Genomic DNA, 15,249 nt, shown 5'->3' on the forward strand with positions numbered 1-15,249 from the left:
TAGGAACCAATGTAGTGAGGGACAGATTGAAGACCCACAGTAAGTTAGGCTTCCAAACATGAAATAAAAATCAACAAGTCCTGAAAAAGCAAATTGTCGTTTTCTGGGAAAAGAAATTCCAACTCGTAACTTCAGTAGTCCTCTATTTCTGCCAGGTACGACCTGCATGACAGCTTGGATCCCCATCCCAAAGAAATATGAAACAAAGCACATTAAATAAACCATGATACAAGCTGGAATCGATTTCTGACAGAGTCCACTGGCAAAATCTTGTGCACTTATATTGTCCTCATATCATCCTTAAAGTCATAATCGTGTAAAGACAGCACTATAATGGCAGTAGGTAGAGCTTCCATGCACCAGTCAACTGAGTTGAAAGGTTAGGTGCAGGGAAGAACTATCTGGTGTTCCAGTGGAGTGAAAAGTTCCTTACAGAAATCGGAGAATGACTGTCTGACAATTACAACTGCACTCTATCCTTTTAGAGAACCCCCAAAACTAAAGGGTGGGCTGAAAGTGTACAACAACGGCAGACTACCACTATTTAATATTTGGTGTCTAGATGTATTCTTCCCACACCCCACTTCTTTTCCCATCGCATGCGCCAAGAGGGGAACTGTACTCACTGTGTGTTTGTATCCTTCTGCTCATCAGGTACGCGGTCCAGTAGACACTTGTAAACAGCCTGGAGAAACAGACAGCATGTCAGCTACAAAGTCATCTTGATAAAAGCGAATGAAGAGAGGACCTCGAAGTCAATTTCTAAACCAGCAGTGACTAAGTCTGGCTTGGTGTTTGCATTGCTGCATCTTTGTATAATGTCCACTAAAACGCATTGCATTTGTGTAGGAGTATCTACTGTAGTTACTAACGAATAAGTAAAGAGGATATTTGTGTGTTTGGAGGAAAGAGAATCATGCACCTTGTTAAAGTTGGTTTGGTTGAAAGCACACCTTGTCAAAGTTGTGCGCAGAAAGCATTAAGAAGGCAGCCAAGAGGGGGGTACAAGGCAGAGAAATGGACAGAAGGTCGCCCTTTATCATCAATGTGCATTAGCAGAATATGGACACAAAAAAAACGCACAATGCACTATTCTAGCAGAAATTACCCATAATAAAATGTTTCACAAGCTACAGATAAATCATCTCTGGCAATAGAGCACCTAAAGTGGTAGTCCATGCTCAAAGTTATGTTCTTTTACAAACCCAACTGCTTAACATTGAGGATTTTTAAAGCATACTGTAAAGAAAATCCTGATGCCTGGCAAAGACTCAGAAAGACTGACATTTGTTCAGACCGACATTTCAGCAGGTCAGTTCTGTATTTTGATTACTATTAATATCTTTATTGCATCAAAGTAGTAGTTATTTATTTAGGCAGTCCTATAAGTCAGGGTTGGGAGAGAAAACGAAAGTAGGACACTACCTAGGATGCTACTTACTAAGAACTATTCAGTGTTTTTTTTTTGCTCTCGAGATGGAGTTGTGCCCTGCAATGAAATGTGTGTTATTCATCCGCGAACATCACTCACCTGCTGGTACTGGGAGTATTTTACAGGGTCCTTCTCAAACACCTCATATGTCTGTGACTCCAGATTATCCATCAGAGGCTGCATGGTATAAAACAAAATGTAAATACGCTGGCGAGGGCATTATGGATTAAGTTGGAGAGCCTTGAAAGAGACCCAAGGGAAGGAGTGATTTACTACTTTTTTCCACAGGCTTTTTCCTCGATTTGCTGACATGGCTTTCTGTAGGCTCTCGAGCAGTTTTTTTTAAATAGCATTCTGCCATTTCCCTGGTAGCCTGATCTCTCCAGGAGAAAATGAACCCTTTTCCATTCAAAAATCACCTGGATTTGATAAAAAGTAGTCCCCATCCGTCCACCTCCCAAAACAAATAACCATTGGATCCACTGACAGCTCAAAAGAGTCGGTTGAGTGGTGCCATTAGCTCTCTAATTCCAATCGATCCATCTTGCTTGCAAGCAGCTGTATTCTATTTTGCTGTTAAATTCCCATGCAAGAGCCTACCACAATTTCACATTCCTTCCCTCTAGGAAGCCCTAACCGCCTTACCTGGAGGGGGGATTGCAAGTAATCCTCATATCCCTTGGCAAACATCTCATAGGCATTGGGTGGGGGCCTGTTCTGACTCAGGTATTCCAGGTACTGCAGGTAGCAACAGAAATCCTTTTCGGAGTGGTGGTTGGTGCCGGTAATGATAAACTGCACCTCTAGCTGAGAGAGAAATAAAAGTAAGAGTTTAGGAAGCACCCATAATCCCAGTCAAATCTCACACTCCTCCGTCAACGGAACTCAATACCAAAAGTGAGGAATCTTAACCCAATCCCTCACCATGACTGAATTTAAACCAGATAAGCACCAAGGAACAACCCTAAGAGTGACAAATGTTTAAGACCACAACTTTAAACTACTAGACCAAAGTGGATACCACAGATTACCTTGAGGAGCCGGAAAATGAGGCGTTGGTGGCTCTTTGCCAGCACAGGGAAGCACTTCTTATTAGTCAGGAAGATGCTGGTGGGTAAAATGGCAGCTTTGATGGGTTCCCCAAGCCAGCGGTCAATGACATGATCCGAGGGGAGGTCAGCACCCACCTCGATGGCTACATAGGACAGAGGGAGGGAGATTTGTTAGCCCTGTCTTGGGTACTTCATGGCACGTTGATACCAGAGGTCAATGAGCAATGATGCGATAAAGGCAGGGCAAATTAATTACATTACTGCATGCTTCCTCATTTACAGATAGGTACAGCCCACACAACAATACAAGCTGCATACACAAAGAATATAGCAGAGGGGACGGCAGATCAAGCCTTACTCTCATACATAACAAGTGATGGACAGGCAGCAGCATGGCAAGAGTACAGAGAACAGCAGACACAACCGCACTGGCAGTGCAAGCTCTCCAAAACAACAAGTACAACATGAGCAGCAGTACTGCAAACCTCTCCACACAGAAATTACAGCAAATGCAGCCACGGCTTCCTTTAAAACCAGTGTTATACAGAAGAGGCATTATGAAACTCACCAAGGGCAATCCGCTTGTTGTAGTCACAGAGTGTACGGAAGTTGTGCCACCTATGGGGAAAAGGGAACGCAAGAGGAGGGAAAATGTGAGCATCATCTGCCAGCTTTATGCTGCAAACTGTTTAGGAGGTAATACAACACCTGATCCCAAAGCATTACTGTCGGGAACCACAGATCAGGAAAAAAAAGGAAGCATGTCTGACTCGGGTGTGATAAGTTTATTAAGTTGGCCAATAGTTACATATTTTTGGAGCACTTAGAGAAAAGTGTGGTAATAACCTTTTTGGAAAGGTATGTGGCCTTGTAATGCTGTGAAAGCGGACAGCCCTGTGAGAGCACATACTGAAGTAATAGAAAAGCTGAAGAGAATAGTTCAACAACTACCTACAGAGCCTGATGAGCAATTTGACCCCCTTTCCCATACCAGCTTCCAAGTGGCTGTCGAGAACGGTACAGTGAAAACTGGTAACAGTGACCCAACTCCCCTCCTTTCTAGAAAGCATAGCCTTCCCCATGCAATGTACGATTGTTTCCACAGACTTTTCCTTCCCTCAGGAGCCTAGGCTCTCGGGTTTAATCAGAATGCGTCTCCTCAACTACTCCTTTCTCTAGCTTATTATTCCCTGTGCAAAGACATTCAAGCACCACATCCCCCAAGAGCCTGGCCTCCCTAGGCTAAGATGACAAGGATCTAATTCCACTCCCCACCCCTGCCTTCCACAAACGTACTGCCCCATCCTGTGAGAGTGAAGCATCACAAAGTGTTGTGCATCTTGGGAAGAGTCAGATCATTCACTCAATTGTATCTGAAAGCAAGTGTACCTACACAATCACCCCAACCACCCTAATGAGACCAATACGCTTTGTGAAAGGGTTTGCCCGCATGCCCTTTAAAAGCCTAACCTACCCTGTTTTGAGAAGATAGGCCTATATCCCTTATGAGGGGATGTGACACTGTTAACCCCGACGTCCCACTCCCCAGAAGCCTTGCCTTCCTTATTTGTGCAGCCTGGTAGCCTCTGTCCTTAGTACTAACATAGTACCACCAATTCATCATCACTAATGAGTAGTACACCCACCCTGCACGCCGCTCCTAAACAGTTTCTGTCCTACACTTCTGCCACAGAGCACTACTTTCTTTAGCCCACATTTAAACATTTAGTATTAGCGCTCAAAAAGTAGTGCTTATTCATATTAAACAAACCTGCCTTCCTTAAACACAGGTGTGATAACAGACTAGTAGGCAGGAAGAAGGCTGGAAAAGGGAAGGAGCGCACTGGGCCTAAGCAAAGGCACTCACCACATCCAAGTAGTCTCTTCACTCCTACTGTCTTGATCAGGGTTAAGCACTTGCTCATTCTCAATGAGGTCATCTCGCAGGTCCTCTGCTGCGATGAGAGGCACACGCATCCAGAACTGAAGGAGTAAAAAAAAAAAAAAAAAAAAAAAAAAAAAGGGGGGGGGGTTTAATATGTAAAGTCAATCAGGGACTCTGATACACCTACACTAAAATTGTTCTAAGCAACTACACTGACTCATCCAATAGCAACCAACACGATGCAATAAAGGAACATTTACCCAAACCCTTACTACCGGAATAGAATACAACATTTCCACAGAGGAATGTTAATGGCACTGCACCCTCTACAAATACATCACTACATATCTCTGTTGAACCAAAAAACACACTATCCTAGCAACCACACCAATCCACTCAACAGTACAGAAGAATCTCTACTAGACTCATATACTTGTATATTACCTACTTACAGTCCCTGAAATACCAGCAGGCCTCACCTGCCCTACTACATACCACAGATGAGTGATGGCCTCCATGGATATGGTTGATAAGAATTCGAGCCAGGTTGCTGTTGTCTCCTTGAGTGAGGGAGATCAGAAAAGCGGGAAGTCCGAGGTAGGCAGAGAAGTTCAGTTCCTGAACCAAGGCCTGGAAGAAAGAAGCAGAGGAGAGGCTTCAGAGGAAAGGTCCAGCTTTAATCTCAATATTGGTTCTAGCCAGAGAGCAAAAGATACTGCTGTCATGAGGCACAGAAGCAGCACAGGGGCCAATCCTCCACATTCATCAATCAGGATACTGATTAGAACCAGAATGGCCTGGCACTATTTTCTTGAGTAACTTTCGCACACTATAAAACCAGTCAATCTGTCAGATTACACATATATTTCTTTTTTAATCTCACTACATGACCACTGCTGCTGGGTAGCCAACTAAAAGCATATAAACCACGTGCTCAAGATTCCACAGCTGCCACACAATCGCCATCAGTTATTTTAAGTTACGGCTTTAGATCGGTTCCCCAATAAATGGAGCTCTGGGAATTTTGCTTCACGCAGTACTCAACATTCCAGATGGCATTTTGACTAGGGAAAACAAGAATGCAAGGGCAGTTAAATAAGACTTTTTACCAGCTGCTAGAGCTTACCCATATGTACTGAGAACATGGGTCAACTAGGAAAAGTGACAGTGGTTCCGAAGGATTAATAACACGTACAATTGCTTAAGGTATGACTACATGTTCACAACAGCCAATGTACTTTTATTACATTAAGACTACGTTCATCTTTTAATGCAAATTTTTTGTACAAGGAAACTTAAAATACGTAATGAATGAATCACTCAAGACGTGATCCGCCTGTTACTGTATTCAATTTCCACTGGGTACATAAGTGCCATTTTCACACAATATTAATACACAACTAGAAGAGCGGTACTAACGGCACAAAGTAAATAAAAATGCTATGTTGCGGTCAAAGCAGGCCACGTCATAGCGTTTTTTTTTTGTACTTTAAGCCACGTTATATAGCAGGCCAAGTGCTGTGCACCATGTTAAAAAATAAAATAAAAATTAAAATAGATTTTGCTTATGCAAAACCTACTGGCTTTGCCAGTGCTTATTAAGTGTACCCATAAAAACTTACCTCTGCTTTATTTAAAAATCTTATCGATTAGTGTCACATAAAAGGAAAATTGCCCCCTTAACATGGTGAAAAGATACATGTAGATTTTGAATAGGGAACATAATGTCATCAGCTGTTTCATAGGTGATGTTCCACTGAGAGAGCGTTAAACTACTCTGTTCCACTCTGGTGGCTGGGATCATGGCTACTACAAACTGTTTTAATCTTTAATTAAATGAACTTTATAAACCACTTACTGTCATGGAAACCTCATGGCGGCCTTCAGATAACTTCTACTACTAAGATTCTGTTTTTGACTTTCAGGCTGAGGGCCCCCGCAACAAGTTTGACTAATTGGTGGACGTTATGTGTGTTTTTACTTGGAGAATACTCCCCGATAAAGGATCTGCTTGGTCCAAAATGCATTGGGGATATGTCCATTACTCGGGGTCACTTTGGATTAACAAGTCAATTAACAACAATGTCTTTTAGAGAATATTTGAGAACAAAATAATAAATACGGAGATTCTTTGCAGAAAAGGATTGTTTTGAACATTTGGATTTTACAAATGTTAGTTCATTTTAAATAAACTAATCAATTTTGGAGCAATTAAATGTTTTACACTGGAGAAAAATAGCCCACGAGACTTATTCAGGTGGCTGCGTGCCTTTGAACTATTCTCAAAAAAGTTTCATTTTCATGGAGCATTCCAAGACAAAGAACACGCTGAGGAAGCACGCCCTTATGTGGGGAGTACTTGGAAGAAACTACTAATAAATTTGGCGTGCAGCGTGCTCAAGAATCATTCCTAGCAGTTGCTGGCACTGTAAAAAATATTCTTTCCTTTTCTTCATCTGCAGTCTCATCAGGCCACCAACAGTTTCATCATGCATACCATAAAATGCCATCTTCCGGGTATATGTGCTGGAAAGTCAGTTTGAAAAGGTATTTGAAGAACACACAAATTATATCTCAGCTGACTCTTGCCGGGAAAGTAAGCAGAATACCTGCTGCCCGTTGATCGAGAGCAATTTTCATTAGAACTAAATTTCACAGCATTAAGAATTTCTAGCCTTTTGAGACGTTATTGGCATGTTTGTGAAATATCTTTTTTTAGAATGACTTTCTTGCAAATATATGCATGAAGGACCTATGGATCAAATACTAATAGGGTTGAAATGACAAGATTACCCCAAGTGCCCTAAATTTCATTTTGGAAAGGCATGCTGTGAGCAACAGTATAAAATACATGAGCATAGAATATTTTATCTTTTTTTTTTTTAACTAACTGGCATCTAAGCACTCACCGTCTCAGAGTTCCTTCGCACAACCTCTTGCTTGGCATCTGGCTGAATCCACATGGACAGCTTCCCCACGATCAGCGTGTTCCAATCTAGACACAAGGAATACTGAGGTCACCAATATCCTCAACGATGAACCCTTAAACACTAGTAAGCAAGCTCACTCGTAGGTGAGGTTTAACAGAATAAACTAGGGGTGCTCTAAGCAGAGTGGAAAGTGGGTACTTGGAGCAGCAATGGGCACTTTCACAGGAGTCTGGGCAGGGAATTAACAGCAATCAATACTCCACTGTGCGGATGTGGCACCATCGAGGGAGAGGCAAGTCCTGGACAAGAGTCTCTCATCAAGGTCGAGATTCATATCTCTTTCAAGACGAATGAAACATTACGAAAATGAACTACTTCAACAAACAAGAGTGCAGTAGGTACACTCGCCATTGTGGAACGGCAACACTAGGTGTAAAAGTACCAATCGCATCTTAGAGAGAGGGTGGGAGTTCATAGCAATTGTATGGCACTGTGAAAATACGGGCACCCTGTGGGAAGCTGGCCTGGTGTGTGGTGGGTACCTAAGGTACTTACACCTTATACCAGGTCCAGGTATCCACTATTAGTGTAGTATAGACAGTGTCTAGAAGCCAGGCTCTCTAGAGGCAGCTGTGGATGAGCAGCTAAGGCTTATCTAGGAGACATGCAAAGCTCATGCAATACCACTGTAGTCACACAGCACTCACACACATGAAAGAAAAACACTCAGTGGTTCAAAATTTAAGGTACTTAACAATACCAAAAAGTACTAGATAGGCAACCCTCCAATAGGAGTTAACACACTAGGTATATATAATAGTTATCAGCAATAGGCATAGAAAGTGATAGAAAACAGTGCAAATGCAACAGACCACAGTGACCATAGGATGAGCCAAAGCCATAAACTAAAAAAAAATGGATTGCAAACACAGGCCCCTCACCTAGGTAAGTGTAATGTGTAGAGGGGAGCTAGGCGCACTAGGAAACCCCAAAGGTAAGTACCACAGTGCCCTCAGCAACCAGGAAGAAAGGAGTAAGTTATTGGACTTTCCCCCAATCCACCCAAAAGGAAGTAAAAGCAACACCCAGACACGCCTGCTAGAAACCAGCGGTGGATTCTTGAAGAGGAAGACCTGTGGAAGAAAGGGACCAAGTCCAGAAGTCACAGAAGAGTCCAGGAGGTGTAGGAGCAGTGTTCGTCCCACACCAGATGGAGAATTGCAGTCGGTCCGTGGCATGGAAGAGCCATCAACCTTGGCAAAGGAAGAAGTTGCGGTGAAGCAAAAGCGGAGCTGCCTGGGATCCGGAGGACTCAAACCCAGGGGGGCTCTATGGGGACCCTCAGCAAGGCAGGGAGTCCAAAGAAGAGGAGGCAGCCCTCACAGGACGAGGAACCAGGAGTCTCCGAGGAGCCCATGCAGCACAACTGGAGAAGGGTCCCACACCGCAGGAGAAGCAAGCAGAGGGCTGTGTGTTGCAGGAAGGAGTGCTGGGGCTACATGGAGCCTGAAGACCCCTTGGAGGAGATGCTAACAAGCCTTGGCAGCTGCAAGAGACGCAGTACATGGCGGTACTGTCCTGTGTGGGAAGGCAAAGGCTTACCTCCAAAGTTGGGCAGCTGGCAGAGATGACCAAGAGGACTCCTCCAGACTACTCCACCCATGATGCAGGATCCACGCAGCTCAGGATGAGAGGAGATCCAGGCAGCCGGTCGACGTTTCAGTTGGTGCCTGAGGATGCAGGTGAGCGACTCCTTCACTCCAAGGGAGATTCCTTTTTCCTTCTCACGCAGGCTAAAGACTTGCCGCCCTCAGAGGATGCACAACTGGGGAAATGTTGCAGAAGCTAGGAGGAGCCATGGAAACATTGTTGCACTCAGTCTTTGTCGTGGATGCAGATTGTCGGTTCCTGGAGGGTCCAGTCGCAGTTCCAGTGGCTAGAAGTCAAAGTAAAGGTTGCAGAGGAGTCCTGCAAGCCAATTCTGAGGACCCACCCAAGAGAGAGACCCTAAATAGCCCTGAAAGGGTGACTGGTCACCTAACCAGGTGACCACCTATTAGGAGGGGGCTCTGACGTCACCTTCCCACTCAGATGCTCCCAGAGGTTCCTGCTAACCTTGAATTCAAGATGGCAGAACCCAGGGGCCCTCTGGAGCAGCTCTGGCCACACCCCTGGGGTGGTGATGGGACAGGGGAATGGCCACTTCCATTGTCCAGTTTCGTGCCAGAGCAGGGGCTGCGGGTCCCTGAACCGGTGTAGACCGGTTTATGCACGGAGGGCACCAAATGTGCCCTTCAAAGCATACCAGTGGCTTGGGGAGGCTAACCCTCCCAAGCCATGCAACACTCATTTCCAAAGGGAAGGGCGTTACCACCCCACCACCCCCTCACACACAAGTACTTGCACCTTGCCCTTTGAGCTAAGAGGGCCTGCCGTAGGAGGAGACTTACAGTGACCTGGTGCAGTGACCTGTAGTGAAAAAGGGTGCATGCACCCTTTCACGCAGGCTGCAATGGCAGGCCTGCAGAACACTTTGCATGGGCTCCCCATGGGTGGCTTAATACATGCTGCAGCCCATGGGGATCCCCTGGTACCCCAAAGCCCTGGGTACCATTTACTAGGGACTTAAAGGGGGCACCAGTATGCCAAATGTGGGCTGAAAGTCACCAAGTTACCAAGTTAGAAGGGAGAAAGCATAATCACTGTGGTCCTGGTTAGCAGGATCCCAGTGAACACAGTCAAACACACTGACAACAGGCAGAAAAATGGGGGTAACCATACCAAGAAAGGGTGTACTTTCCTACACCCTCCCAATGGTGTTGGAAATGGCATGTGGAAGTAAGGGCCTTACAAGCAGGTGTACTTGGAAATATGCTGTAGAAGAGGGACAAATTATGCGTCAGGAGAGGACCAACTTATGCACAAGGGCTCAGTAAATATTGAACCAAGAAAAAGCAAATTATGCAGCATTTTTTGTAATAGTATTACCTCATTTTTTCTTTATTAAATTTGGGAATACTCTCTGGGCATTGGTTTCACCATATTAGTGCCAGGTTAACATCAAAATACAGCAGCAAGCAGCAGAAAGGTAACCACTCCAGCTTTTCAAAGGGCATTCCACTACACAGCAACGTGTCATCGCGTTTTTAGTAGCTTTTGAATCATTTGAGCTAGAAACAACATTTTTTTGTTAAATTCTGCAGATTATGAGACAGGATGGATTACGTGCCAAATGCGACAACTCTATACTTGGTGAAAATTGCAATGTCCGCACAACTGCATAATTCCAGTGGCCTTGACGGTAGGCACAGTCAGAATGGGAAGTGTTTATTGAGAATTTATGGGCAGTAACAATATGGAGTGCTTTAATCATATTAGCTTCACTGTGCTAGAAAGGGCACCTAAACTGGTGGGGAAGGCAGCTCAGTTAAAACAGGACCGTTCTTACTAAGGATGAACTTTGCTAAATGCAGGGTGGTTTACACATGCGTTATTCTGACAGCATCTTAAAATTCTCTTCACTTTCATGTCTCTCATACCCAACACAAAGAACCATTTGCTGCTCCTTTAGAATGAAGAATACAAATGATGGTTCAGTAGGAGCATGTGGTATCCTTGGCACTCAGGCTGTGCCTTTGTATACCCGGTCACAAGATCCATTGAGCCCACTAATGAAGATGTTGAAGAAGGGAAACCTTTACAGCACAGAGCTCGAAAAACCGCTAACTCGGGTAAACTATTGGAACAAAGCAATACTTACTGAGATACAGTGTTGTCTAACTTGCATATGTATTACTATTTCCATTGTTAAAACATGGTCTGATCAAACCACGATTTATAAAATCACTAGTGATGGTTCGATCTCTTGGATGACCCCAAGAATAAACAATCACTTGCAATGCAGTAGGTCTTGCATTTGCTAGAGTTAGAGCTATTGACGCTGTAAAAGCATAACTGGACTTTTCTTGCCACATAAAATGGTCAACCCTGCAACATCACTGAATGGTAGGAGAGGTTACTATTTTGCCCCCCACGACCCCAACCTAGTGTAGGGACCCAGAGATGACCTAAACAGAAAGCATGTCTTACTGAATGATTTGATGGTGGCCCCATTGTCCTAGGACCACCGCAGGCTGAGTTATGGGCAAAAATATATATTTAAAAAAAAAAGAACCCCGCAAAGCATTATGGGGAGAGTTTACTCGAGTGCATTGGATATTGTAGTATCGGCTCTCCCCGCTGTGTCCCGGGAGAGCCGCTTTAAGATTTCTGCTTTAAATGCTCCAGTTTGATCAACTGCTAAACTTGTTAAGTGGTACTCATGTAAAGTGCTCTTCCGATCGAGTTTACGCTATACGAACCTTTGGAAGAAAAAAAAGAAAAAAAAAGAAACTAAATAAATAAAAAAAAGAAGCCCCCTCCATCTTGCAGTCTTTGTTCAGTAAACAAGGAAAACTGTTGTAAAATTATTATGAGATGATATCTGACGTGCTGGTCTAGCACTCCCATATAATATTGGCACTGTAAAACCGAGAGGGGTACAATGGTTCACAAGCGGGGGTCCTGTACATAGGTTCAATCATTTTGGCAAGCACTCATACCAATAAAGGAAATAACAGTTTAAAATTGGACCTTACAACTCTAGTACTGGCGACGGCAACACAGGAGAATATTCTGTTTATCCATAAACACCATTTTTTTGGGGAGGGGGGGGGGTAACTCCTTGCCCAGTTTCTTACTGCAGCCCGATTAACGTTGGCTCTGCAATTGGGAACCCAAACCGTCCCATCAATTTGAATGTGGTGGCTCAGGGTGCTGTCGCTATCTATGCTTTGAACCATGACCTACCTTTTAGAACTACTACCTGGCTCATGACCCACCTAGCTTTGAGGAGCGCGAGGTGTGATATATATATTTTTTGTTTTGATCCCATTTAAATCTGTTTCATCACAATTCATAAATACAAAAAAAAGTTATTTTGGTTGCTTTACTAACTGCTGAACGCGTACAGTTAATTTATGTTTTGTCATACAAATCCAGCATTTTAAGACTCCCTGTACACGACAAAATGGTCACAAAATTCACTTTTCTTTCTCAGACTGCAAAGGGAGAAGTACTTGTAAAAAACAAATCCTGATTTTAAAAAACAAAACAAAAAATAAAATAAATAAAAAACCACAAAGCAGCAGTTTGCCAAGCACCTCCTGACATTGGACTTCTGTCTTTGAAAACCAGCAAATGGGACAAGATATTTAAAGAATATGAAGGCATCTTTATTGCGTGGACTTTCAAGAATCACCGAAAATCGAGTCACGACCCACAGTTTGGGAAACACTGCTCTACGCAATGGAAAAATTGATCGCAATAGTGAGAGACAGTCTATATAAAATACCAGGGGGAAATTGACCTGCGTCCTGGTTGCATCCCTAAACTCCTACATGGTTCGGCCCGATACCCAAGTTCCTCAGAGACCCCGGCCAGTGACATTAGTGACATTTTGAACTAATATTCAGCTGGAGACACATTGCGGAAGGTAGTTAGGTCAAGAGGGTAACAACCTCCTGGGGCTGCTCTGGGGCTCCTGAGCCCAGTGCAGGGAAACATATTCCATGCTGATCAGATACTGGAACTTTGGTAACGCCATTACATTGTAAGCCGGTTCTGATCAAACTGGGAACATTACAGGAGGATCAATCTATTATTCTTTTTCCTTTCTTTCTCATTGTACTATGGTTTGTTTCATTTAGATCATAAGGCTGAGACTAGCAGTCGAATGCTGATGCTACGTATTAATGTTATAGCTTCCTGATGTGGAGTCCACTGACGAAATGCAAATAAGACTGCTTTATGCCCAACTACTTTGCATGCATGCTTTGTTGTGTTCACTGACTTGTACTTACTGCTAGAAATGGGGTCTCTAGTCGGCAGTGGCTTGCACCATGTCCAAGTAGGGACCCTCACTCTAGTCACGGTAACAGAGTCGCACATCTAAGATAACCCCTGCTCACCACCTTGGCTCAAGCAGTTAGGCTCATTTCAGGAGCAATGCAAAAAGTATCTGTGCACACATGCATGCACGCAGTGAAAACACCTCAAAAGTACTCCACACCAGTTTAGAAAAATAGCCATTATTTAGCTGAGTAATACAAGACCAAAACAACAAAAATCCAACATACATAAGTAAAGATACAAATTTTCAAAGATTAAATCTTAGTAAAGCGCTTAGAGAAACCATAGTTCCACTCAGGCGTCTTGCCAGTCTTTTCCAACCGTTTGACACCACTCACGAGGGAGTGCGAGCCAGTCACTGAGTTGCATGGACCCCGGTTACAGTACCTTGGAAAACAAAGAGGAAACAAAGATGTTGCACGGAGTATGGGGGATGAGGAGTTGCTGGAGCAAGTGCAGTGTCGGTTTCTTACTGCTAGCAGGGGGGAGTGTAGGCGGGGCGTTGGTTCCTTATGGTTGCAGGGGAGGTGATGCGGAGTCGATGGTGAGGCATTCAGTTCCTTACTGTAGGAAGCTGTCCTGGGGTGTGGCGGACACCTATGGTGTTTGCACCTTATAGCAGGCCCAGGCAACCCCCTATTAGTCAGTGAGACAGTGTCTAGGAAGCCAGGGCTCTCTAGTGGTAGCTGTGGTGAGCAGCCAATCTAGGAGTGTAAAGCACTTGCAATACCACAGCAGTCACAGAGTAACTCATCTCATATGAAAAGAACCACAGTGTTGCAAAAAATAAAAGTAATCTATTACAGTAAAACTCAAATAGATTACGTACAGGAAGTCCCACAACTGGAGGTAAGGACACTATATATACACACACTGTAAGTATTAAGTATTAAGAATTAGCAAAGAGAAACAACAAACATTGGCAAGAAATAGCTGAAACCAGCTAGGGCCCTATAGGGGGGCCAAATCATATACTAAAATAGTGGAAAGCAAATTGAAATCCCCAACCCAAGGATGTGGAATAGTTATAAGGGAGCTGGGAGAACTTGGGCCCTTCAAAGGTGAGTACCTAGATGATCCCAGCGACCAGGAGAGCAGAGGAAAGTTACCTGGTCTTCCCAGAGACTAACAAGAGGACTTGGAAAAGAAAGACAGCAAGAACAGGGCCAGTCCAGGAGAACCTAACTGTGGATTCCAGAAGAAGAGGACCTGCAAGAGAAGGGGACAGAGTCCAGTCCACGCAGGAGTGTCTGGGTGGGGCATGACCCACTGCCAACCCTTCTGCGGGTGAAGCTTCGGGTCAATGGCGGAAGATGAAGATCAGCTGTGGAGCATAGTCGGTAGTCAGGAAGACTATTTGCAAAGCTGAAGAGGACCAGCAAGGTCCAGGGGACTCGATCCTTGAAGGGGAGTCTGGACTGACCCTCAGCAGTCGGGAGAGTCAGCAACCCCCAAGTCAACCCCCTTCGGCAACAGGCACACTAAGTTGTTGTCAAGATGACAGTGTCAAGTGGCCCCCTGGAGGAGCTCTAGGCACCACCCCTGGGGTAGTGATGGACAAGGGAAGCAGTCACTCTCCCTTCCTTTGTCTGGTTTCGCACCAGAGCAGGGAATGGGGGTCCCTGGACTGGTGCAAACCGGATTATGCAAGGAGGATACCAACCCTTCAAAGCAAGTCGGTACTCCTCCACAGCCTCTTAACACCCATTTCAAAGGAAGAGGGCGTTGCTTCCCCTCTCCCACAGGAAATCCCCTGCTTGAGCTGGTCAAGCAGCAGGAGGGCAGAAACCTGCCTGAGAGACTGCAGCAGCATGGGCTGCCCGCAAACCCTTGAAGACTGGTAGGGTCAATACTGGGGCAGGGGCGGTCCTCTAAGGAGCTTTCAGAGTGCATGGAATCATGCTACAAATACTGGCATTAGTACAGGGGTATGATTCCAACATGTATGATACCAAACATGCCTAGGTTTGGAGTTAGCATTATGTAGCTGGACCTGTGGCC

The 15,249-nt window shown here is 44.5% G+C and overlaps 1 protein-coding gene across 1 annotated transcript in view; it reads right to left on the minus strand.

Annotated features, from left to right (window-relative positions):
- Positions 1-15,249, minus strand: part of PRMT5 (protein arginine methyltransferase 5) — a 94,625-nt gene that overhangs the window by 40,021 nt on the left and 39,355 nt on the right. The window contains exons 3-10 of the mRNA XM_069238235.1: positions 7,279-7,364; positions 4,865-4,999; positions 4,352-4,467; positions 3,053-3,102; positions 2,464-2,627; positions 2,078-2,239; positions 1,532-1,609; positions 627-685 (exon numbers count right to left, since the gene is read on the minus strand). Coding sequence (XP_069094336.1) covers positions 627-685; positions 1,532-1,609; positions 2,078-2,239; positions 2,464-2,627; positions 3,053-3,102; positions 4,352-4,467; positions 4,865-4,999; positions 7,279-7,364 — 850 coding nt within the window. The remainder of the gene's footprint in view (positions 1-626; positions 686-1,531; positions 1,610-2,077; positions 2,240-2,463; positions 2,628-3,052; positions 3,103-4,351; positions 4,468-4,864; positions 5,000-7,278; positions 7,365-15,249) is intronic.

This window comes from Pleurodeles waltl, chromosome 6 (genome assembly GCF_031143425.1).
Source record: "Pleurodeles waltl isolate 20211129_DDA chromosome 6, aPleWal1.hap1.20221129, whole genome shotgun sequence".
NCBI lineage: Eukaryota > Metazoa > Chordata > Amphibia > Caudata > Salamandridae > Pleurodeles > Pleurodeles waltl.